The sequence below is a fragment of the Pristis pectinata genome, chromosome 5 (genome assembly GCF_009764475.1).
Source record: "Pristis pectinata isolate sPriPec2 chromosome 5, sPriPec2.1.pri, whole genome shotgun sequence".
NCBI classification, from domain to species: Eukaryota; Metazoa; Chordata; class Chondrichthyes; order Rhinopristiformes; family Pristidae; genus Pristis; species Pristis pectinata.
The window spans coordinates 87,091,681-87,118,267 of record NC_067409.1 but is presented as its reverse complement, the minus strand read 5'-3'; the positions used below and the strand labels follow the sequence as shown (position 1 = coordinate 87,118,267).

The 26,587-nt window shown below is 40.1% G+C and overlaps 1 protein-coding gene across 2 annotated transcripts in view; it reads right to left on the bottom strand.

Moving 5' to 3' along the window:
- LOC127570562 (aryl hydrocarbon receptor repressor-like) overlaps positions 1-26,587 on the bottom strand; it is a 146,710-nt gene that overhangs the window by 102,965 nt on the left and 17,158 nt on the right. For both annotated transcript variants that reach the window (XM_052016229.1, XM_052016230.1), the window contains exon 3: positions 18,184-18,365. In XM_052016229.1, the coding sequence (XP_051872189.1) occupies positions 18,184-18,365 (182 nt within the window). The remainder of the gene's footprint in view (positions 1-18,183; positions 18,366-26,587) is intronic.

Genomic DNA, 26,587 nt, shown 5'->3' with positions numbered 1-26,587 from the left:
AACACCTTTACTATTAATTCCCACACAAGCCACCATTTGTCCAATATTGGGTACTACTTGTGATTAGCATAAACAGAATAAATGGGGAACCATGTTGACAAAATAAGCTAAAAATATTTGGCAGATTTAGATGAGGCAATATGAGAGAGGCATTGCATTTAACATAGACTCATTGGCCCAGTTGGCTATTCTGTGCTATAATTTTTTTGTCATTCTGTGCTATTTTCTTTTTGCTTACTTTCTGAAATCTAATGGTATTTCATGAGGGGTGGGAAAAGGATTCAGGCCTGGTTTGGAAGCAGATGAAGGGAAAGGGGAAGAGAGAGGCAGAGAAAGACTGCAACAGCAGGGCAGAATCAACAGTGGATACCTTTGCTTAACTTTCAGTTTGTAACAGGATACCATTACAACAATACCCACCTGTTAAATCAGAAACACCAGATCTCTTCTGGCACCGAACAAGCTGGGTCAATCTCAGCTCTGAAGCCACAATTTCAACCACAAAACTTCAGCAAATTATTAACACTTCTAAAAAAGTAAACACTGATTCATATATTTTGTTCCTTGAAAATATTGCTTAAGTATTTATAAAATAAAATATAAATGGGTATACTTCAATACAGTTGTGCACATGCAAAAAGTCCTTGGTAAACTCTGTTAATTATTCTCAAGTCTCATCTTTGGCCCTTGTGTAGTGAGTTACTGCAGATGCAATCATGCAGGTATTTTTTCCAAGACCAGTTGGAACATATGTTGTACATTAAATGGATTTTATTGTGTTTAATTAGCAGATCAAATGGAACTGCACCATTCCAGAAATTCCACCGGGTACTCCCAGTTACAAATTGTGTTTGTCTTGATGACACATTTCTGCAGCAATGTAGAACCTATGACATCATTCCTTAAGTAACAGCTTTAGAGTGTTGCTAGTAGAAATTAGATTGTATTGTTCCAAAGTGTGCCTATCATTAGGTAGTCACAACCTTTCAAGTTTTCATAATGCTGCTTACTCTAATCTTGCAATTTAAAGGGCCATTCATGATGAATGTTCTGACTTCTGCAGCATGTTGCAAAGCATTCTGAAAACTGCTCTTGTTGACCACAGTAATTTCTAGTCAACTCCAGTGCTATTTCAGGACCATGCAAACTCCTTATAACGCATGCTTCCATGATGGTCCCACTGGCAGCACTTTTTGAGAGAGAACTTCAGACCAGATGTCGAACAGGATATGGGCGTGACTGAGGACCACAGGGGAGGAGCCCCAGCAATATTCATATTTGCATGCCCTGTACTCTCAGAATCTACAGAGATCACCTTCATGTCTCCATCTCTGCAGGCTTATGTTTTACAGGTCAGTGGTGATGGTGATAATGTGAACTTCTACGGCCAGACCTCCAGCTGTGCACACTTCCACACATACCTGGACTGCACAGAACATGGAGATCATGGCCAATATCATTCTCAACTTCCGAGTCTCTAGATCATTATAGCTGATCTATGCCATATCTAAAATATTGCTACTTGCAATAGAATTAAAGAGGCCCAAGATGCTCAACATTCAAGGAAAGAGGAATTATTTGATTTTTCCTTCAGGAAAGATCTTAGCATGCACAAGGATATGCTAGTAATGTGGGCTTTCCCAAAGTTCAGCCAATGATAGACTGCGTTCATGACCTGCTTTGGGCTCCCTTTCAGAACCCTGAGCTTTCCATAAATGGTAAGTTTTACTCACTGCTATATACAGTCACTATGTACAGCATAAGTGTACATAGTGACTGTGCTGTCAGGGTGAAATCTGCATGCGTTCCCCCTGTGACCACATGGGTCTCTACCAGGTGTTCCAATTTCTTCCCACATCCCAAAGACGTGCTGGTAGGTTAGTTGGCTCCCGTTAAATGGCCTCCTTCTCTGTCACAGTAAGGAGGATGCATTCTTTCTTAGGGATCAACCTTGCCAACCCCTTTCAGCATTGTCCTGAGAGCTGAACCTTGGATTGTAAGAAGGTTTCCATGGTTTCTGACTCCATTGGGTGCTCCAGCAGGTGCAGCTGATGTCACTTAGGCCCAGTGGGAAATGTTACTGGCCTCAATAATATCAGAGCATCCTTCATCTGCTCCAAACTTAGCCTAACTTTTAATATCTGAATGAGGGATTAAACTGATGATGAGAGGCACAGTCATACAAACCCTCACTAGTTCATTGAGCAAAAGAACCTGCAGGTGCCTTAAATCTGTTGGTTCAGATGAACCAACTCTTTGCTTGCCCCCATTGGAAGCAGGATGTTACAGAGGAATCATGAAATGTTACATCACATATTCTGTTGGTTGCCAATACATAGTAATGATCCACCTTAACTCTCCAGTGATACTTTCCACTCACCTGAAGATACCTGTCTGACATCAAATAAGCTCCTGTGTCATTCTTTTCTGATCTGTGGGAATGGTCAAGTTAGCCATTTCTATGTTTGTAATGATATATTAGGTGGTGTAGGTCTGCTTCATTGGTAAACAGTCATGTGGGTACAATTTTCTCCAGATCTTTATCCATGATTGGCAGAGATCTTCATATTCATGATTCCAGTGAATTCCATACGTACCTCTTCTACAATTCTTTTTCTGAGGATGCTTGGAATAATTATTCAATGTCCCTATTTTAAACAGCCTTGCGATGAGAGAACGTTTTATAGTCTAAGATCACAAGTTTGAATTATCAACTGAGACCAGTCCAGGCTGGTCCATCCTCTCAGATTGTCTTTGTGGACCCTGTGTTCATAAAATGTCTTGCTGAGTCCTGAGTGATCTCATTGGCTATTATAAGGAAATCTATGACCATAAATTGGAGGGTAAAAATCAAATATGCTACTGATATCAGTAAATCAGGACTCAGCATCATCTTGAGCAGTGAACACTTCTGCTTGATCAGTTTCTGGACCTATTAACCAATATTTGACTAATATCATTGGCCACTAGGATAATTTGAACTCTGACCATCTTTGAATATTTTACAAAACATCTGACTCAAGACTTTCAGATCTTTCTCTGAATTGATCTTATTCCTCCCTCAGATGATTGAACTACTTGTCAAATGTCTCTTTCCTATTATGGGATAGTCTGCGGCAGTGTTGATGTGTCAGTCTCTCATGACTTTGCACTAATCAGAAACTTTACCCTTAAAGTCCCATTAACTCACTACATAGTTGCTAGTGTCATGAATGCTTTCAAAAGTAAAATCTGTGTCAGTTGCAGCAATTGTCATATTGTGCAGATTTCCTTTTTGTGACTCATAATAACTGTGGTGGTGTAGAGACTACATTCCTATATCTTTCATTGCATTGAATAAGCTTCCATCTCATGTTTTTCTGATGTGAACAGCAATGACTTTTTAACAGCTGCAAAGAGAATGTGTAGCAGTAGATCCAGAACAGCAACGCTCATCATTTTGTGGTCACATTAGGCTGTTGTTGCTTTCAGATCAAAGCTTTGCGTTTTGTCCTTTGACAGTTGCATTTGTGGCTAGCGCAGGGTGAAATACTTTTTTTTAAGTTTTATTTACAGCGTGGTAACAGGCCCTTCTGGCCCAACGAGTCCGCGCCGCCCATTTTTTTTTAAACCCAAATTAACCTACCCATACGTCTTTGCGATGTGGGAGGAAACCGGAGCACCCGGAGGAAATCCTTGACTGCCATGTCCATAGAAGACCATAAGATATAGGAGCAGAATTAGGCCATTTGGCTCATTGAATCTGCTTCACCATTCAATCGTGGCTGATTTATTTTTCTCAACCCCATTCTCCCGCATTCTCCCCGTAACCCTTAACCCCCTTACCAGTCAAGAACCTAGCAATCTCTGCCTTAAATACACCCGATGACTTGGGCTCTACATGGCAACAAATTCCACAGACTCACCACCCTTTGGCTGAGGAAATTCCTCCTCATCTCAGTTCTAAAGGGATGTCCCTTTAGTCACAATCTTCCACACTGTCAGACATAAGGCTTATTGTGCCTAACGCTTTGGTTAGGTACTTTTGTCCCTTTGACCATACATTAACCAGTTGACAGGATTTTGAGTGCCATGATGTAATTATCCATGGCTTCTCCCAGCTTCTGAGTCCATGCACCAAATGTATAATTCTCTGCTGTCTGAAACAGCTATGATGTGAAATATTCTTCCAAACTCTGAACTACCTTTGCAAATGAGCTATTGATGAGCTACAAAGTTACTGAGTGTGGGATACCCTTTGGAACCCACTTCTGTTAGTGTTATTGAATTCTTATACTGCCTCACTGTGTGCTTTCATACAGTCTTCCAGTTCAAGAATATAAGCAGCCACGATAAACATCTCCATTCTTTCCTTGTGGCACATGAGCAATGCATACTCACAAATTAGGAGCATTTGGTCCCTGAAGCCTGCTCTGCCATTTAATAGATCATGGCTGATCTGATTGCAATATCAACTCTGTATTCCCATCCAACTGTCGTAATCTTTCACCATCACCACCACAATCCTCCACCTCCTGCTTATCATTCATCTATCTGCCTTTGCTCAACTATCTTAAAAAGATCCAGAAACTCTTGCTTTCAACACATTTTGAGGAAGACAGTTCCAAAGACCTCCTGACAGAAAAAAATTGCCTCATCTCTATCCTCCCCATGTCCACCCTGCCCATAGCCCTCCAGATCTTTTCTGTTTCAATCAATTTGCCTCTCATTCTTCTAAACTCCAGTAGATACAAGCCTAGTTTATCCATCAGATAACTTATCCATTCCTGGCATTAATATAGAAAACCTTCTCTGAACTGCTTCCAATGCACTAACATCCTTCCTTGAATAAGGAGTTCAGTATTGTATATACTACTCCACATGTGGTCTCACCAAAACCCTGTACAACTGAAACATAACCTCTCTACTTTGATATTCAATTCCCACAGCTATAACTGATAACATTCTGTTGGCTTTCCTAATCACTTGCGGTACCTGCATACTAGCTTTTTGCAAATTGTGCCCTAGGACACCCAGATGTCTCTATATTTCAGGGGTTGTTATATAATGCCAGACTGCCAACCGTGCTTGAGATGTCATTTTCTTCTTCCATGGAAATGCTGCAATAATACCAAAGCCTTCTGTGTGTTTGTATTTTACTGTCAAGCTTTTTTACTACTTGCAGACTTACTCAGTCTTTCTTGCTCTAATTTTGTCTTAAAAGATGGGAATTTTAAGATGGCAGCTTCAAGTTCCTAGGCATCAACACCTCAGAGGATCTATCTTGGTCCCAGCACATTGATGCAATCATGAAGAAGCCATGCCAGTGGCTCTACTTCATTAGGAATTTGAGGAGATTTGGTATATCACCAAAGACTCTTGCAAGTTTCGACAGATGTACAGTGGAGACCATTCTGACTGGTTGCATCACTGCCTGGTGTGGAGGCTCCAATCTGCAGGATCAAAAGAGGCTGCAGAGGGTTGCAGACTCAGCCAGCTCCATCACGGGCACAACCCTCCCCGCCATTGAGGACATCTTCAAGAGGCGGTGCCTCAAGAAGGCGACATCCATCATTAAGGACCCTCACCATCCAGGATGTGCCCTCTTCATGTTACTACCATTGGGGAGAAAGTACAGGAGCCTGAAGACCCACACTCAATGTTTTAGAAACAGCTTCTTCCCCTCTGCCGTCAGATTTCTGAACGGTCCAGAACCCATGAACACTAGTTCATTATTCCTCTCTTACACAACTTACTTATTTTTGTAACTTAGAGTAATTTTTATCTCTCGCACTATACTGCTGCCACAAAACAACAGATTTCACGACATATGTCAGTGATAATAAACCTGATTCTGATTCTGAGAATATTTGCAGTTGCCTCACAGTGGAAAGCATCTGCCTTGAGCTCTCCCTGTCCGCCTTTGATCTAAGTAGTGTGAACCACTCAAAATCCTTCTACTCAGCCCGCAGTTGGGAGATTGAACCTTCGGGGCTTATTCTCTGCTGTTTTTCTTTGTGCCCATGGAATTTTTACAGTTCACAAAGTAAGAACAGTGGTATCAAAGGCAAAATGCTGATTTCATTTTCTCTGTTTTTATTCCATCTTTTTAAACTCGTCCAATCTCGTGTTGTATCTTAAAATGGGCTTGGATGTTGCTGGAGTATTGGTAAATTCTAATTACAACAACATTTTAGGGACATAGGATCTCCGAACAAGAATGTTCATTCTAACAACAACTTTCTGCATATGGTACGTACATCATAGATACATGCTGATATCCCTGTACCCTGCGGCCTCATGACTTATTTACATAACTAGATACAAATATACTGCACACAGTTTATGCATCTTTCCAGATGAGGTAAACATTTTTATTTATTCATTCCTGGGATGCGGTTGCTGCTGTCAAGTAGGCATTTATTGTCTAATTCTAATTGGTCACTGAGTGGAATGGCTTGTGAGGCCACTTCAGACAGCAGTTAAGAAACAATAATATTGATGTGTATGGAGTCACAAACGGGCCAAAGAGGGGAAGAATAACAGACTTCCTTCCCTGAAGGATATTACTGGACCAGATGAGTCCTTATCACTGCAATAAAGCAGTTAATCTTTGGCAGTATTCAAATAAACAAACATTGGTGTCAGAAAATCTGTTTCTTAAATCCATGGAGACGCCATTTTCCTTTTCTTCTTTAAAGGAAGTCCTTTTACATCAGTTCCTTTCAGCAATACAAATGCAATGATTAAACATTTTTTTCTTCTTCCAGTTTCAAAATAAACCTGATTTATTCAATTGTACACACTTTCCTGCACCAAAAATACAATTTTAGAAATCTGTAATTAAAAACAAATTCAGAAAAAAGTTGGCTGGTATTCCTAAAATAATAAACAAAACCTTGGATTTCTTTCCAAGAAACAAAGCAAGTGAAACATTGTGAGTGATTCCCTAATTTTCCACTTGTTATTTTTATAGGAGTGGGCTCACTTTTGCCATCTAATGAATCTTCCGTATAGAAGCCTTCCTGTTTCTCAGTGAAATGGCTGTTAATTTAAGTTGAACAGCATGTTCCTATTCTTGGAGCTGTTAATCTCACACAATTTCCCATAAAAGTCTATACAGTTTATAATCCAGTTCATGTATTACATTATCCAGGTTACTACAGAAACTGGAACCAACCATTACCAGACAATAAGTATACTCATGTATATCCTTGCATGTTCATTTATAAATGGCTTTGTGGTCATGTTCAAGTATAGAGGGGGCATAAATGAACACTGTTATGTGCAAGACAAGTCGAACAGATGGCCTGTTGACTGAAGAAGGAGCATGTGAATGAGGGATGAATTGGAGGTGGCATAATGCCAAGGTCAGGCATTGGAAAGAGTCTTTTAAAGATAACAGAAAAATCTTCAGGAAATCTCAAGTGAAAAAAAATTTGAAAGTGGAGTAAAGCACGACTTTAATTTGGGATGTGTTGAAGCTCAGTAGAGCCAATGCATGCATTGTACCTTTTGGTACTATTTAACTGAGGTAGCTTTTAACCTGAGGAAAGTTGCAATTCTCAGCAGCATTGGATTGAGATCCCATTATTTACCCTGCCTAGTTTTCTTTTAAGGGAAGTTGGGCAGGGCATGCAATAAGGAGCTAATCTTACAGAGTCAGTCCCATAGCTTGCTTAAGGTGAAAGTTTCCCCCAGCATACCCGTCATCAACAACAGGAACGTCCATTTATGTAGAACTTCCTGAGGTACTTTACAAGGGTGTTTCAAACAAAACCTTGAAATAAAGTCACATGTGAAGATCTGGCTGTTGACCAAAGTATAAGGTGTGCCTAAAAGCTGGCAAGAGAGATAGAGATGATTCAGCTGCCAATGGCAGTGTGACTAAGTTCAAAGCTGCTCAAGAGACCATAATTGGAGGAGTGTTAATATCTCAGAGAGTTCCATACAAAGATACTGAGAGGGTAGACCATTGAAGGACTTGAAAATGTATTATTAAAATTGAGAATTTCCTGACTAGGCTAGAATAGGTTATTAACATGATGGTGATGGGTGAATGGGACTGTGTGAGTTTGGATACAGTCAGCAGGGTTGAGATAGAACAGGGGAAGCCTGGTAGGAATGCACTGGATTAATTCAGTCCAGAGATAACAAGGGTTCTCACCTTGAGGGTTACTTGAGGGTTTCAGGAGCTGATGGGCTCAGGCAAGACTGTTGTTTGGCAATGTTACGAAGGTGAAAATTGGTGATCTTGGTGTGGAAATGATGTCTCATATTCAACTCGGAATCATACTTTATCTAGTTTGATTCAGTTGCAGCCAGGAGAGGGATGGATTTGGTAGGTAGGGAATGGAATTTGTGACTGGGAACAGCTTGAGGCATCTCAATATTTTGCAATAAACTTCCAATAATCCAGTACATTTGGGACTTTGGTGGTGCTGGACTGGCAGATTTTCTGGACTACTGGGTGTTATTCTATTAACACAGCAAAATGCTTTTAATTCACTTTTTATATGTTACACAGAATCATAAAGAATTTTCCAGTGAACTTGGTAAGTTTAGAGGGAGTGCAAGATATGGGGTCCTGGTCAATTTAAAGAGAGGATGGAAATCCTCTAGTGAGCCCTAGTGAGTTGAAAAGGATAATGGGAAACAGGGCCCTGGAAAGTTGGAAGGGAGCATGGACACCAAGGTCATGGTGAATGGATGTGGAGCCCAGCAATCAGGGTCCAGTGAGCTGGAAGGAAATGCGGGAAGCAGAGCCCTTGCAAGTTGAAAGGGAACGTGGTAAATATCCCCTGGTGAGCCAGATGTTAAACCATCTGGAGTTCTGAATAGTCCAATAGCAGATTATTGGAGTTTTACAGTAATAGGCTTAAATCTCTGCTCATCCTAATACTAGATATTGAACAAGCTGTCTAACAAGTTATAAACAGAGGGTTGAGGTGGTGGTATTGAGATAAAGCTGTGTATCATCAATGGACATGTGGTGTGTAACATTGTCTTTCCAGAAAATGTTTCTCGGGAGCAGCATGCAGAGGAGAAAGTGGTGGGTGGAGGCATCATTAGATCCTTGCAGAAACCCCAAGGTTTAAGTGCTATCTAATGATCTGTGAGGTGGATAAAACATTAGGATACACCTTAGACTTGGATTTTTACTGCCTGTTCTAATCTCTAGCCTTAGCCTCCCTAATTATTTTTTCAATTGACATGGACATTAATTTTCCCTCTGCTTCTGACAGTAAATGTTAGGATTACATTTCAATATTACTTCAACATGTTTTCATTGTGACTGATACATCATAACTAGCTAGATTCAAGAAAACCACATTCTGGTGATACTCCTGAAATAGTCTGATGCCTTAAAACTGAAATTGAAATGTTCTAAATGTGAATTCAAAAAAGCTGGGTAAATTCAGCTGGTGAAGACTTTAAACATCAAAGTATTTGCAATGTTTCATTTCAATATTTGTACAACTGCAAAAATCATGATTTTTTTTTCTGAAAAGTTATGCATTCAATATCAGCCCAAAATAACGATAATATCAGTGACATATCTTATTGAATCTAGAGTGTGATTTAAATTGTTTAATCACATGTGATATTTAATTATGTCTGTTATGACTCCTCAGTTTGGAGAGGGATTTGTGCTTTTGCCTTTCTGTTAGTGACATTGAGGCAGCCAAATGTCATTCCTGTTAGTTTTAGCTACTAAAGCTCTACAATAGTTGTTGTGTCAACTACTTCAGTCTGTCCACAACCACAGAAACCTTGCAATGGATTTGTTAGCACTATATCTTTATTCAGCCAAGTTTCTCTGAATGAAAACTCAATTCAGCAAGAACCGCACTGAAGATAAATGGATAAGTATTCCCTTAAAGACTCTGTTTGATCTACATACCTGAGAAACTGTTTTCATTTGGTCATATTCGTTGTACCGCGACTAAAGTGGCCTGAGACGAAGACTCAATTTACTAACCTAGGTTTCCAGACAGAATGAAAAGACTCTTTTACTTCTTCAAAAGGATGTGCTTCCTCAAGGTATCAGGACCTTTAAGCATGTTCAACAGTATATGTACATTCACTTTGCACAATGATTCAAGAAATACTGCTGGTGTTTTATTAAAAAATTGGATCTGTTAAAATTGGATCTGTTTTTATCAATCTCCATTATGAAGGATTGATTCTATAGCATTAAGTATAGAGCAGTAAGCATAAAGATGGTGGTTATAGGACAGGAAAACCAGTAACCTACTCTGTCTGGCCTGCATATGACTAATGTTCCACATTGCATGGAAGACTCTTGAGATGGCATCACTTGAAGAAACAATCAAGAGGGTAGCACACCACCAGCTTTTTAAACTTTTTCAGGATGTGGGTATTTGATAAAAGATAAGTAATTGTTAGTCCTTGGGGCACACAACTCTTTGAAAGAGCTATTTAATTAGTTCCAAATCCCATCTGTTTCCCCTTGATAGTGCAAATCTTTCCTTTTCAAGGACATATCCAATTCCCGTTTGAAAGATATTGAATCTGCTTCCACCACACTTTCAGGTAGTGCATTCCAGATCATATAAATTTGTTATGCAAGAAAAAATTCTCCTCTTTGCTTGATTCCTTTGTCAATGATCTTAACTCTGCAACCTTTGTTTAGTGCAACAAACAATCTGCTGGAGGAACTCAGCAGTTCGGGCAGTATCTGTGAGAGGAAAGAAATTGTTGACGTTTTGGGTCGAAACCCTGCATCAGGACTGAGAGTGGAGAGGCAAGATGGCCAGCAGAGAGAGGAGAAGGGTAGTGGCAAGAAAAGATTCTGAGGCGATTGAGGGACTGTGGAGGGGTGTGAGATACTGTGGAGGGGAGTAAGATGACAGGCAGGTAGTGCCAGGTAGGGCAGGTAAGTGGGGGTGGAGTTGGAAGACTGTGGCAGGTGAATGATAGATAGAGGCAGACAAAGACAGAGGATAAAGAAAAAACAACAGTTGCAGCAAGGAAGGGAGAGGGGAGTGTGAAGATAGGAGATGCCTGCTGGAGGGAGATAAGCAGGAACACAAAGCACTACCAGAGCTGGATTCAGAGAAGGAGGTGAGAATGGGAACCATTAGAGAAGAAGGGAGAGGTGAACAACAATAGGAACCAAATGGGGGTGGGGTGGTGGAGAAACCTGTGTGTGAAGTGGGTGGATGGAGCCGGGGGGGGGGGGGGGTGGTGTTGAGACAAAGATGGGTGAAGGAGAGCTGGGGGAAGGTGGGAAGGGGGACAAAAATGGGAGGACTGGAGTATCAGATGGGGGGGAGGGGTGAGAGAGGGGGAAAAAAGAGAAAGGGGGAGTTATGTAAACTCAGAAGATTCAATATTCATGCCATTGGGTTGTAGACTACCCAGGCAGAATATAAGATGTTGCCCCTCCAGTTTGTGTTGGGCTTCATCCTGGCAGTAGAGAAATTCAAGGATAGACAGGTTAGTGTGGGATATGCTGGATGCGGAGGCTCATAGGGTGAAAGGTAAGACCAGGGGAACTCTATCTCTGTTCTATCTGGGAGGAGGTGGCATGAGAGCAGAAGTACGAGAAACAGAGGAGAAGCAAGATTGGATTCCATGAACCACAGCAGAAGGGAAGCCATGCTTCCTGAAAAAGAAGGACCTCTGTTTAGTGGTTCTTCTACCCATTTCTAATTAACCACCTCCCGTCCGAGGAGAACAGTGCCACCTTCTCTAGTCTGACTCCATAGCTGAAGCTCCAGATCCCAGCTATCGTTCTGGAGATCTCCCCTGAACCTATTCAAGGTATTGGTTCCTATCCAAAGTATGCCAAGATTACACCGATGGAGCAGGAAATTCAACCAAGAATCATCAAAGCTAATTATTCCAATGAGTGATTTACATTAACACTTGACTGTCGAGCCACAAAGGAACAGAGAATAACAATAAGTAAAGGGCATTTAAAATGTTAAAAAGGTACAAAATAGAATAAGTTAATTAAGGACTGAAGGGAAGCAAAAGTAATGTAATTTTAAAGTGTAGATTAATAAAAGGCAAAAGAAAAAAACTCACTTTAATTATTTTCACAGCGTTGTGACCTCAAACCTTACTCTGGAGACATGAGTGTATTACCCAAGCTAACACTCCATTGCAGAACACAGGAAAAACCCTGCTGTCGGAGCTACTGTCTTTCAGATGGACATGAAATCAAGGCCACATCTGCCCTTCAAAGTGGATGTAATGGATCACAATGTATATCTGGAAGAATATCTGGCAGGTTCTACCCATGTTCTGGCCAAGAGTTATCCCTTAACCAACATCTGAAACAGCTGATCTGGTTATTCATTCCAATGCTGTTTGTAGGAGACTGCTCTGAACAACCTGCTTGTCACATTTTTCACATTAAAACAGCGACTAAATTTGTAAAATGTATGATGAATTTCAACCTTTTTATTATTATGGCATTTGTTTAGTATTAAAGCATTATTAGGATCATCTAACATTGAAAGCAGATAAAAAGTGGAACTCACCACCATAAACAAATTGAGATATATAATAGAGAAACGAAGGACTGCATATGTTGGAATCTAGACGAAAAACACTATGATGCTGAAGGAACTCAGCAAGCCAGGCAGCATCCATGGAGAAAAGCAGGTTGTCAAAGTTTCAGGTCAGGACCCTTCTTCAGGACTGAAGATAAGAAAAAGGGGAAGCCCAACATATAGGAGGGAAAAACAGAGCAGTGATAGGTGGACATTTGAATTTAGGAATTAAAAGGTAACCTTGAGATCTGAGTAATTTCTTTCCCTAACCACAACAAGAAATCAACTCAAGGGGGTGAAATTGTTTGGGAAAGCGTAAAACAGGCACAGGTGACTGTTGAACACATTATTTCTTTCAACATTTCAATCAACAGAAACAAAGGACAGGCACTGTATAAAAAGCAAATCTGACCAGCTGATGCCCATTTTGCATTTCCAGCAAAGAGCAATTTCAACTCCATCTTGGTTGCAGATACCCTTGGCTTCCAAATCTAGTTATTGATGCAGCAGTTGGTTAGAAAGGTTAATGGAGGGCCATTTAACTCTCATGAAGAGAAGTTAATATATTTATTGGAATACACCAGCAGAAGAAAAAACTTCTGCCAAGTTTCTCTTTATCTACATCATTATATCATAACCTTGGAAAAATATGAACACTAAATCATTCCCTAGATAATCTTATAAATTTTTTATGGTGCCTCCGTTACAATTCAGCCAACAACTGAATAACATTAACATCCCTTTCGGAAGAAAGACCTGGCAAATACACTGCCATGTGTAATTGAGTTCAGAACACAATTATCTTGTTTCAAATTTATTAACGTCGACTTACAAACACTCAGATCTGACCCAATTTGGACTCAGGCTCTTGAACAAGGCACACAGTGTCTCTGAGCACCATATTTCTTTTCCAGCCTTGGAATCACAGCAACTAGTGATTCGTGGTTTTTGTCTTAGACTTGAAAATTGTTCAGTTTCCTTACTCCATTCCCGATGGATTAAGAAAGGAGTGAAATATCCCAAAATGATCAGTGGATTCAGTTCCTTATCCAAAACATGTTTATGAGTTATAATCACGAACTGCTATTTAAAAAATGCATTGTTGGATTGTGAAAAGTTGGAAGAATTTTGATGATGAAATTTGCTAAAAATTATAAACAGCAACAGACACAGAAGTAGGCTGAGATCATTGCCATTTTTGGCTGGGTTTCTGGTGATCGTTAAGTTACAGGATACCAGTGTTGATTAAATGAATGTATTTTGGGTATAGTGTCAAAAATAAAAACATGGTAAGTAAATGCAGATTAAAATCACTCCAATGATGTACATTATCACTAACTTCCAACAGGTTTTGTCAGTGTATGCATATCCCATTCCAATAAAGATGCATTATGCTATTTCAGAATAAAACTCACAGCAGCTATATGCACCTTCAATACACACTAAATACTGTAAAACATCCTGAGGTGCAAGAAGCTACTAGAACAAGTGAACACATTCTTGACAATAGGTATAGCTTTTAAGGACGTCTAAAAGGAGCAGAGAGAAAAGGTGAATACAGAAGGAATTCCAGTGAGTGTCCAGGCAACTATAGGTTTGGTTGGCAATTGGGGATGCACAAGAGGCCAGAATTGAAGGGATCTTGGAAGCTTTTAGGACTGAATGGATTGTCAGAGTTAGGAACAGAGCCATAGTGTAACAGGTAAACAATGGTGGGAATTTTAAATCTGAACTGTTGCTGAACTGGGAGCCAATGTACAGTATATAGTGAGCACAAGGGCATTGAGTAAGAGGGACTTGGTGAATATTATTTGGAATGCACACACAAATACTTCTGTTTTAAAAATGTACTTTAATCACAACGTCCGGCTGGTCAAGACTGACCACGCTTGTTAAATCAAACAGAAAACACTGGTCTGCCAGAAAACTTTCCAGTGATACACATTAACTGAAAGATGCTGGGACTTGTAGAAGTTGTATACCTAGTTCCTGACTAACAAGGATGCCCAATAATTACATTCACTTTGGAATGTTGAGTGCCATTCTAATAACTGTTTGGAAACTAGGTCATGAAAAGCTAAAAGATTGAAGGCAGATGGAAATGTGAGCAATAGGGAGTTGAGTTTGATTTACTGAATGATTTAGTGAAGTTTTAAAATACTTAACTGAAATAGCATGCATAGATGTATGCATTATATACACATTATATAGGTATTATATACACAAAATGAATGCGTCTTTGAAAATAATCAATTTGCCTTGATTTAATGAACACTTCTTCTTAATGAATACCTTTGTCATGATATTCAGTTTAATAAATGAATGCCCAACTCATCACAAACATCCATGCAGCTAAATTTCCATAGTTTGTTAAAATTCATTTAATCAATTGATTGTAAAATTGATTGTAATTCATTTAATCAATTGACCTTCAACTGACTGTGATCAGACACACACAGTATACAACGAAGGTTTTCTTGTGATAAACTGAAAAAAAATTGTCCTGAAGAATAAGAACAGGAATGATCGTAAAATATTTATTGCTGAGAATGCAGTCACATACATACAAGAGTAATATATAGGGGCATTGTAGAGAGAGCAATTTGGTCTGGTGGAATTCTAAGTAAGTGTAAAGTTCTGGTAGGATTAAGTTTGTACTTATTTAGAGCCAGATATACCCAATCCATATGATCTTTGCATTGACAGAGTGCCTATGAAGTGGCTTGTCCCTTCCATATGTTTATCTCTCATCTTAAATGTACTGTATATGTTAATTGCTGGTGACCAAGTATTTTCTTAACCTTTGCTTTAAGATTGGTGTATTGTCACAGCAGTAGCTCAGCTAAGTGATATAGAAAATACCATGGAGACAGATACCCATCTGTGACCCATTTAGTTGGATATGGAGAGATAGGGAGCTCATGGATAGCTGGTGACAGACATGCTTAATTTGGCAATGGAACAATGAGAAAATTGAAATATGGCGATTTATATCCCTATATTTTTTTCTTCCCAGGTCTTCATGCATGGAGGAGTTGTTGCTGGAGATGCAGGGAAACATTTCACCGGGATCTAATTCTTTCTGCGGATGGACCATCATAGACTGTGCAGCTGTGCAGCAACACAAGTGTTCATACTTCAGTGGGAACAGATGAGTAGCTGAATTTTCACTTGGTCATTCACAAATCACCACCCAGATGCAGGTGACAGATAACTGTGGAGAATCTGCATGATGGGCACAATATTCTCTGAGCCACTCCTCTTGCAGATATACACACCGACCCCCTAGGGAACATCACCAAAGTAGCAAATGACAGAGGTTTATCAGCAACTTGGTGATGTACTGAAGAATTCGTAGGACACAAAACCTCCACTAAAGTAAAGCGCATAGAGCAGCCCAACTCCAAACATGTGGACAGATAGCAGGGAAAGTGAAAGGGTGTCTTCACTGCCACTTTCTTCTTTGGAGCTTCAAGCTTGACTGTCAAATGAGTTACACAGGCCATACTCACAGCTGAGCAAACTTTGAGTACTATTACGTCTGGCTCTTTAAATAGGATGACTGTTAGTTTATCCATGGTTTCACATGGCGTTATGATCTTAAGCAACAGAGTGGCAGGACCCAGGAAAAGGACGAAGGTGAAAGAGGGCATCCCCAGTATTAACACCACCCTCCAGCTATTACTATCTATTCTCCTTCATCTTCCTATGGCTGAGACACCAGTGCAGGTGTAACTGGCTTTGCCAGGTTCCAAAACCCTGAAATGATAGACCATGTGCATCTCAGCAGTCAAGGCATAGACCTGAACAATCCGCCTTGGCCTTTCTATAGCTGCAAATGGAAGCAGCAGAGATCCACGTTAAAGCAATAGTGATTTACCACGGGAAGGTAAATAGTTAATTCTGGTATTTAATTATGATTCACTATGCTTATTGATCAGGACTACTGAGCATTATTTCATTCTGCCTGCTAAACCTGTTTCATGGTGAATGTTAATATGTAACTAACCTACTGGGTGAATACATAGTGGCTGGATGTGTGGTTCAATGAACACCTTATGCAAAGTGTAGGAGGGTAATTGGTGGTACTGAGATCTTTCATTTGTTATTTGTTCAAGCCAGAATAATCAATTGAATCCTCTGGTTATATTTGAAGATACCTGATAAGCAATATAGTTCTCTCGCACCTGTAAACCTCTCAACTCCCCATTGTTGTGCTCAATATAGCGTGGCATTATCATTCTGTACACCTAGGCTAGCAAGTACTGCAGAGTGCATCCTGACCTACTGAGCACCTAAAGGGCTTCTTCCGTGAGCTTAACGAAATACCAGTAAATTCTTTGATGCTCACTGTGGCATGCTAAGCCACACTAGTGGGGTTTCCCACCACAAAGCTGCTGTAAACATTGAACCTTTATTGAGATTAGGTAAACTTGAATTTACAAAACCACGATCATGTGCTCCTTAAGGCTTCCTTCTCTACCTCAGGAGTGGGGGTGTCAAATTCGAAATAATCTACAAAACAAGTGAAAATCCCTTCACTCCCATGTAACTGTGATGTTAAACAATGAGTTGATTGTCAGTTTAGCCGCCTTAATGATCATGAGAATTCCACTGAATACTACTGTGGCACCTGGCCAATCACAGCTCAAGTTAAATTCAGAAAAGGATGTGACGGAGAAAGATGGGGGCACATTCTGTTGTTGATTCCCATCTGACCTCAGTTGTTGGGAGTTAAACTTACTCCCCATTGACTTTCAAACAACTGTATAAAAGGGTTGTGCTATGTACCAGGCAGTCAGTAGCATCAACATTTCTACTGGTGCCCACCATTCTAGCCTTTGACCCCCTTGGCTCTCACTGCAGCATTTACAAAGTCTCAATAAAGTAACCAAAATTGGATGACTCATTGAAATGCAAGCTCACACAATGTCCAAAGAGCAGCTGACCAACAATATGATGCCAGGACCACATTGTAGAGCTATAAAAAGAAACAAAATAATGTTGACCAGGAAACCAGAAAGACTATTAGAATAGGAAATTGTTTCGAAGGCTCAGTAAAAACAACTTACATTTACAGAGCACCTTTAATGTCATAAAACAGCCCAGATTGCTTCACAGGAGCATGATCAAACAAAATTTAACACTAATCCACATAAGGAGACAAAAGGATAGGTAATTGAGAGCTTAGTTAAAAAAAAGAGAAGCAGTTTATGGTGGAGAGAGTGCAAGAGTCAGTTTACATTGGGAAGCTAAAGGCATCATCCATAAAAATTTGATACACAAGGCCACATTTGCAGGAACACATAGTGCTGTAGGAATTGAGGAGGCTATAAAGATAGGGCATGGCAGGGATATGGAGGGAATTGAAAGTAAAGATGAGAATTTTAACCTTGGAAACTCAAGCCAAAATCCAAAGGAAAAATACAAGAACAGTGCAGAGGACTGGACTGAAAGCTCAGCCTAAAAGATAAGGATAGGAAAAATATGTGTTGAATTAAAAAAAATGATATACTTTACAGGATTAAGATTACAATGTGTCAACTTCAAAGATCAAAATCAGATGAAAACCTAAAATGAAATATGAAAACCCACCAGCAGAAACAAGGGATACTGCATCTGGGTACAACTGTGCATTAAATAAGTGTTTTATTCTATGTGTGTTAAACAGGCCTACCTTGGAAGAAGCTCTTTACTCGAAGGTAGCTGACACTCAGACGAAGAACTGAAAGTTTATCCAGTTTGGAAATAATATCAGGTGAAAATGGCAGGAGACTGGCCAGGTGGTCTAACTCAGCATTCAGACGATCTCGGTGTCTCTTAGATGGATTAGACTTCACACTGGTCGGTGTTGACTTGCTGTTTGAAACATTCCAGAAAGAACAATGATTATTTGGAGTATGTAACTGCCTTATAAATTAAGTGAAGGCTAAAATATAAATCTAAGTACCGAAGAGCTTGTTGATTGTCATAAACAAGACACTCATTTGCTGAAATAATAGGGTGGTCGGTGTTGTTGATGCAGTATGATTGCATTGGAGGCACTGGGATTAGAGAAGGTGAGGGTTAAATTTCAGGCGGAATTCCTAACTGAAAAATGGTTGGTGTGGGTTCCTGGGTGACATAAGTCTACACCACATTGCCATATTTTTCAAATTGCTTTTCTGTTAGTTTCCTATAATCACAAACACCTCATCTTGTCAGATAATTCACTTCTATACTTGTTCAGTCTTTTACCTTTATCTCTCGACATTTAATTGCTCTTTTCCTTCAAACAATCACAAACTTCCTGTTCAATCCTTGCTGCTCCCCAGTTCTGCACTTGTTTAAGAAATTATTCAGCCTCAGTAGAGGTGCATTATCGAGTCACTGACAGTGAGGTAGTAGGCATTTTGACTGAGAACCTGTTGCTGGGAAATTCAGTAGCACTTCAGGTGTAAGGTATTGCATGCTATTGAACAGGCCTTATGCACTCAAAGCCTTTCCTTCACTTTCAAAGGAATTAGCTAAGTTTGGGCTGTGCTCAGAGAGAGAGAGAGCGAGAGAGAGAGAGAGAGAGAGAGAGAGAGCGAGAGAGAGAGAGCGAGAGAGAGAGAGCGAGAGAGAGAGAGAGAGAGAGAGAGAGTGAGTGAGTGAGTGAGTAGCGGGAAGTACACAGAGAGTTGAGGATTGGAGGATTGTAAGGAGAGTCCAATTGTTGGGTAGAAATGAGAACTGAGTGTCAGGGATGGATGGATTGTGGAAGGGGAGATATTGTGGAGGGAAGGGGAGTAGGATCAGTGGTCAGGGGCTAGGATTGGTAGGTAGGCAGTTAGGTTGGCTTTCCATATTTGGTGGGATGGTGCTGCCCATCAATGGTTGCAAACATCTGGCCTTGGGCGTGGTGAGTAGGTGGTTGGGATGGGTATTGTGTTACATCAGCAGACTGTTGGGCAGGGGTGTAGGTTTGGTTAAGGGTGGGTGTGAGTGGAGGCCAACCGACACCTACCTTAATGGTGATCCAACTGAGTGGGGTTATTGGTGGCAGTCTGTACCAGCTGGGGAAGGTCCACGCAAGGTCAAGTTGAACTGAGATTGTATCCAAAAGAATAGACAAGGGCGAATGAAAGGACCTGGTGTATTTGAATTTAAAGAAGGACTTTGATAAGGTCCCATCGCTCTCAATGTTACTACTTTAGTAAACAAAATTAGTTCATGTGGACGGCAATATATGGGTGTGGATTAAGAAATGGTAAATGGGCAGAAAACATTGGGGGTAAATGACTGATTTGGGGTTAGGAGGATGTGACTTGTGGGATGCTGCATAAATCTATGCTGTGGCCTGGCTATTCACAAAGCCTTTCAAAGGTTTGGATGAGAGATGCTGACGATACAAAGCTGGATTGCTTTGTCAGCTGTGAACAGGTTGTAGAGAGCCTTCAAGGGGGCTCTCTACAATGAATAAATGAGGACATAGCAAATAGAATGTAATGTAGAAAAATGTGAGGTCATCCACTTCTGCAGAGAAAAATGGAATAGCAAAATATTTTATAAATGGTGAGAGATTGAACAGTGTTAGTTTTCAGAAAGACCTGGGCACCTTTATGCATGAATCATTGAAATTCAACATATAAAATTCTTACAGGACTTGACATAGTAGCTGTAGGGATGATATTACCTCAGGGTGGAGTGTATAGAGGCAGGGTACAGCTTTTCAAATTGAAGGGTCAGCCATTCAGGATGGTGAGAAATTTCTTCACTAGAGGATAGTAAATCTTTGGAATTGTCTAAACAAGAGGGCTGTGGAGGCTCAGCTGCAGAATATATTCAGACAAGAGATGGGAAGCTTTTTGAATGTTAAAGGAATCAGTGGGTTAGAGGCATTGAGGTAAAAGATCTGCCATGGTCCTACAGAGTAGTGGAATAAATGCCAAAGGGCCAAATGATCTACTCCTGCTTCTACTTCCATCATTCATATGAAGTTTCAAAAACATTGTGAAAGTTTAATTTTGCATGAGTTTGCCTAGACATACAGAATTAAAACTTAAGCAAGTGGATTCTAACTGTTCAATGCATTGGACGTCTCTGCATATGTCCAGATTCTTCTCTGTATTAGTGTGTCAAATTCAGGGAGAACCCAAGATAACTACCAAGCCGTCTGTTCCTTTACTGAAACTCGATCATGTTGCACAAAAAGAAACATTGCCCAATGCTATCCAATTCCTCAGCATTCCTCTCTAACAAACTTTAGTTATGAAACAAGTCCAATATTGATCCTGAGACAGGTTCTGAGCAGTGGGGTGGTAATGGAGCCAAAGCCAGGACAAAATTTTGGCAGAACAGGATGCCTAGTTTTACCCTGGATACTACAGTAGAATAGTGACTAATTTATTGGGCTAGCAACAATAGTTCTGGAGTATTGATCCGGAGACACAAGTTCAAATCTCAACATGACAGTTTGGAATTTAAATTCATGTAGTTAAATAAAAAGCTGGAATTTTAATAATAGACTATTTCAGTACTGGTAACCATGAATCTATTGGTTTGTTATAAAAACCCATCAGGTTCACCAGTACTCTTCAGGGATGGACAATAAATGCTAGCATTGCCATTGAGATCTACGTTCCAGAAATGAAGAAGTCATTCTACTGTTGGGTATTTTATCTCCATTGCTCTTCAATGGGCACAATTTACTCCTACACAACACAATCCCAATTATTTACAAGGTCCAGTTCAAAGATTGAACTTGGAGTTCAGAGTCATAGAGTTGTGCAGCACAGAAAAAGGACCTTCAGCTCACCACGTCCATGCTGAACTTTTTACCCATCTGCACTAATCCCATTTGCTCACATTAGGTCTGTATCCTTCTGTGCCTTGCCTGTTCAAGTGCCTGTCTAAATGTCTCTACAGATGGAACATAGAAAAGAAAATGCCATTCCTCCCTGTCTCAGTAACCTCAACAGGATAGTGAAGATAAAAATCCATTCCAATTGTTGCATCATAATAAACAAACTTGATATGTACCACAAAAGTAGGATAGCGAGAGCGCTCAAGAAATATTGCTTCCTCAGATTGCAGGGAATGAACGCTGATAAATCAACCAGGGACCAAGTACTTCACTACATTGCATAGTATCTAAAAGGTACTTAAGCAGTCTCTATGATCTGCAGATTCCATCTCTGGATTTTGCAAAACAAATTTGCAAGATAAATGTTAACAGACTAGGGAGACTTCAACAGCAGAAGACAGATGCTAGCCTTTAACCTTCTCCACAGCTGCTACATTAGAAGTGCTCCACAATGTACTCAAGTCACTATGTGGTCTGAACCAGTCAATTTGCATAAGGTTAAATAGCTGAGCTGGAAATAGATGGTAGAGGAAGTTGGCTTACCATAGTGGCATGGAAGAACCAACTTCAGAAGGAAATAAAAACCTTGCATTAACATAGCATCTTTCACAACTGCAGAACCTGTCAAAGGATGTTACATTCCGTAAAATACTTTTCTAATGTCCTCACTTTTACGATATTGATTTAAGATTCAGCTGCATAAGTCCATGACCACTCTGAAGATTGGTCTACAGGAGACTGGAGGCTAACATCCAGCTCTCCTGAATGTGCTGCCAAGGATCATTCTTTATTGTGTCATGTTTGTAAGAAGATCATGAAGGCATAAACAGGGAAATGAGATTGTTGGGAATATCACAATTTTTGTGCATGCACTATTACAAAAATAAAAGAACAAGCAAGCAATAGCTCACTCTGGTGGGTCATCTTAACTCAGCATAAAAACACAAATTCCCTTTGCAGTTCCTGTAACACAGAAGAGTGGTAAACCCCTGGACAGCTTCTTTTCCTCTTGGTGTCTGTGATCAGATTTTGGAGAGCCTCTTATCTTCCTAACCCACATAGACCAAAGGAAATTTTCAAACCTTTTCCAGAAGACATTAGGCATCTTTCTAATCAACACACACTGTAACAGTCTGCCTGCCCATTATATGGATGATAAGGGAAACAATGTGCATACAAATGCATACATCTTGCATCTAGGTGTTAGATATGGTGCAGTGGTAGCACACATCAGTTAGTCTAAAGGTCCAGTGTTCGAGCCTAACTCCAGAGACATGAGCATACATTCCTGCTGACACTCAGTGCAGTATTAAGGTGCTGGCTGCTGTAGCAATACCTAGTAATATATGTCCCTCAACCAACACCATAGTATCGTATTTATGTGCACAATGCAAGTCAGCTTTAATGAAAAACAAAATAATAAAATTAGGGGACTTACTACAAGTTACACAAAACCCGTGATTTTCCTCTTGACTCTGTGTATCGGACGTGGGCAGTGGAATCTTAAGGCATGCAATGCAGGATGAGTGCTGTTTCTGGGATTTTCCTTCATGTAGGTGGCCTGTGGATGTGTAGGCGATACTTGCTAAAGCAGGCCTTCACAATGCTGGTGAAGCCTTAGCCATCGGAAGTGAGCTGGTCCCAGGCTGTAGTGTCCAGCACAGAAAACCCAGCTCAGCAAAATCCTCTTTAAGTAATATACTTACTCAGCCTAGCCCACCCCACACAGTGACACCCACACCCCACCCAGCCCAGCCACAACCTTCTCAGCTATGGACATGGTGACCTGACCCTGCCCCTCCACCTACTGATCAACAATGCTTCACCCCTGTTAACACTTCCCTCTACCACAAAGCCCTGCAGCTGACCCTCACCCTGACAGCACAACATCCTTCTGGCCCTCCCAGACCAGCCACACAGCTGGGTAAGCCACCTAAAAACCTGCCAACCCAACCCCACTTCTGATTCTATCTGTGAAACACAGTGGAAAGTTAGGCCCTTCTGCAAATTACTGTGTAACGTTCCTCTTGGGTCCTCATGCAACTGCTGCCCTAAAGCATGGAAGAAAGTGAACACATGGGTGATATCCAACATGCCTGGGATTTTTGTCCACACATGTGGGCTGTGTGGGCCACCCATGTGGAAGCACAGCTCGCACACAAGAGCACAAGAAAGAAGCAGGAGTAGGCCAAATGGCCCCCAAGTCTGTCTCATGACTCAATATGATCATAGCTTATCCACCTGGGGCATCAACTCGTCCTCTGTGCCAGATCCAATAGCCCTGAATTCCCCAATCTTTCAAAACTTTATTGCATCTTTACTTTAAATACTTCGAATGATTTAGCCTGCTGAACTCTCTAACGCAGAGAGTTCCAGAGATTCACTACCATCTGTGAGAAGAAATTTCTACCTAGATAAGTTTTAAGTGACTGGTTCCTCAATTCCAGATTCTCCCATTAGTGAAAACATCTCAGCATCTACCCCGTCATATCCCCTTAGGCTTTTACATTTTTCATTAAGATCAAAAGAACTTCAAGGAATACAGACCCACCCTGTTTAGGCCTCTTGATAGAACAATCCTCTCATCCCAGGAATTATTCTAGTGAAACTCCGTTGGACTGACTCCAACGCTACTAATTCTTTCTTAGGTACGAGGACCAAAACTGTGCACAGTACACCAGGTGTGGTCTCACCAACACCTTGTACAATTTAACAAAGCTTTCCTACTTCTAAACTTCAATCACTTCGCGAGATCTTCTTAAAGAATCTAACAACATCTCCTTCAGATCCTGGTCTGAAGATACCCAATCCCCAAAACCAATTGGATGATCTGTTCTTCTAATCCCATCCCATTCACCTGACTTCTGATTCTGGCCAGACATCCAGGACCAATCGCATGTGCTCCCCACCCCAACCTTGATTTACCCGATCCCTTCATGCACCCCATGAAAATGAAGGATGTAGAGGAAAATACCTTCCTAGTGTAAGCCTGCTTCAGTAGGTAATGGAGCCTTATGTATCACTGACATTTGCAGCTGCTGGCCCTCTAACAAAATGTTCATTGGCCCATTATTTACTGGCAGTTTAATGTGCCTAAATAGGCAGTCTTCAATTTCTGGGCAATTATCTGGTTATTATCACATTGCTGCTTGTGGGACTGTGTTGTATATACATTTCCATATTTCTGACATTGCTCTTGTTCAATCTAAACTGACAGTAAATAAGAATGGCCACTTTCCTCCACGCACTTTTAAATGTTTTTTTACAAACTGACAAGAAAGAGCACTGCAGAGTTTTGTCCTGGCCACTACCGCTAAAGATGAAGTGATATTGTAATAAATAAAGTCACGTATTGTAAACCGAGTACTTATTGCTGGGAGCACTAATGCAACATGAAAATTGCAAATTATATACATAACCTCCAGTCAAAGCTTTTAATGTATCAAAACCAAAAGAAGGTTTGATATTTCAAGTTGGTGATGAAAAAGCACATGTGATTGGGAGTGCTGATATGCACAAATTGGTTATTATGTTTCCCACAGTACAAGAATGACAACATTTGAAAAATACTTAATTATCTCTAACGCACTTCAGCCCATCTTAAGACTGAAAGGCAATTTATAAACAGAAGTTCCTTCGAAGCTTGCATGTCCCACTGAGCATGCAGTGCCAACTTAGATCTGACAAAGTGAGAAAAAGTAGAAACAGGAGACAAGAATAAATAGAAAATTAAAGCTAGCGAAAGGACAAAGGAAAATTGCAAAGGATCAGGAATGATGGAAGAGAGTGTAAGGAATGAGGCTGAGAAAGACCACAAACCCCAGACACGCCAGCAATAAATATTAAAGCTATTCAGTACTGACATATTCCAACCAACACTGTGTGGACACAATAAACACATATCTATATTTTTATGGATTACACATTAATGCAGTGACTTTTTAAGAGTTTTTTTTAACCATTTAAAACTCTCAATTTTGCATATCAAAAGGGATAGTGGAAAGAGCTGGAAAGTACGTGAAGTATATTGAAGTCAGTGATCTAATAACAACAATGCAGGATTAATAAAATAAAGAGAAAGGAACAGGAAAGGTGCACTCAACTTCTTGATCCTGAACCCCTATTCAGTTAGATCCTAGCTAATCTGTCTCTTGGCCTAATCTCTCCATCCTGGTTCAGTTACTCTCAATACCCATACCTAACATAAATCTATTAATCTTAGATTACTTACGAGGAAAGAAATAAACTCTCACAAGTTTCAGTTTGGAAGCATGTTGGGAAGGAATGATTCAGAAGAGACAAAATGGACTACATAGAAGGGACTTCATTTTAAATGCTATTGTTTTAGGTGATTGTTTTAGTTATAGAGATTTGGTATTGCAACAGTAAAGTTGGTCCTGATATATTTTAACTATAATGTTAGGATTCAGTTGAGCATGTCCCAGGAAAGTTTGCTTACTCTCCAGATTTCCCAATTATACTGAACAAATTCCAAATTAGCATATTTCAAAGGTAAGATAACATTCCTAAAAGAAAGTCATTGAAATTTTACCTGGACTACAGAGAAGGAGTCTCACCTGATGTAAGAAAGGAAGCTGCTAGACAGCTGTGAAAACTTAAATGGTTAATTATTGTCTTTTGGGGAAGCAATCTACTCTCCAGTTTGGCCTACACACATGTCTAAACCCACATAAATGTTGGGGAGGGCAACAAGTATGATGAATATACATTTTAGGATCCTTTATATAAAACATTTTGGAAGGCAACTAAAACTGATATTTGAAAATACAGAACCAAGATTAGATGACAGAGTAATTGCTTTTGTTTATTATGTTTAACTATTCAAACACAAGGTACTTGTTTTATAATCTCTTAAAAATGTGGGATTGGCTGAGATCTTGTGAGTCAACTGAGTTCAACTACAGGAATGTATCTGGAACCAAGAAAATTGTTCTGCCAGTGAAATCCCTGTATCAGTTACTATGGGGTGTGTGAATATCCTATTTAAAATGGTGTTAGGAATTGATCCAAAGTATCAGGTATCCATCCATTCCTCTAACTGGACAAGTTCCACAATCACTGCTGAATCTGCAGTGGAGATTTGTCCCTGGAGCATAGGTTGTGTTTTGAGGTAGAAGGTTTCAGCCATGCATTGACTTTATCTTTCAAGTTTTTACACTATTTGACAAAGGCAACAGACTCTTTCAACACTAGGTGATAACAATCTTTATAAACTAGATACTTCTCTATAACT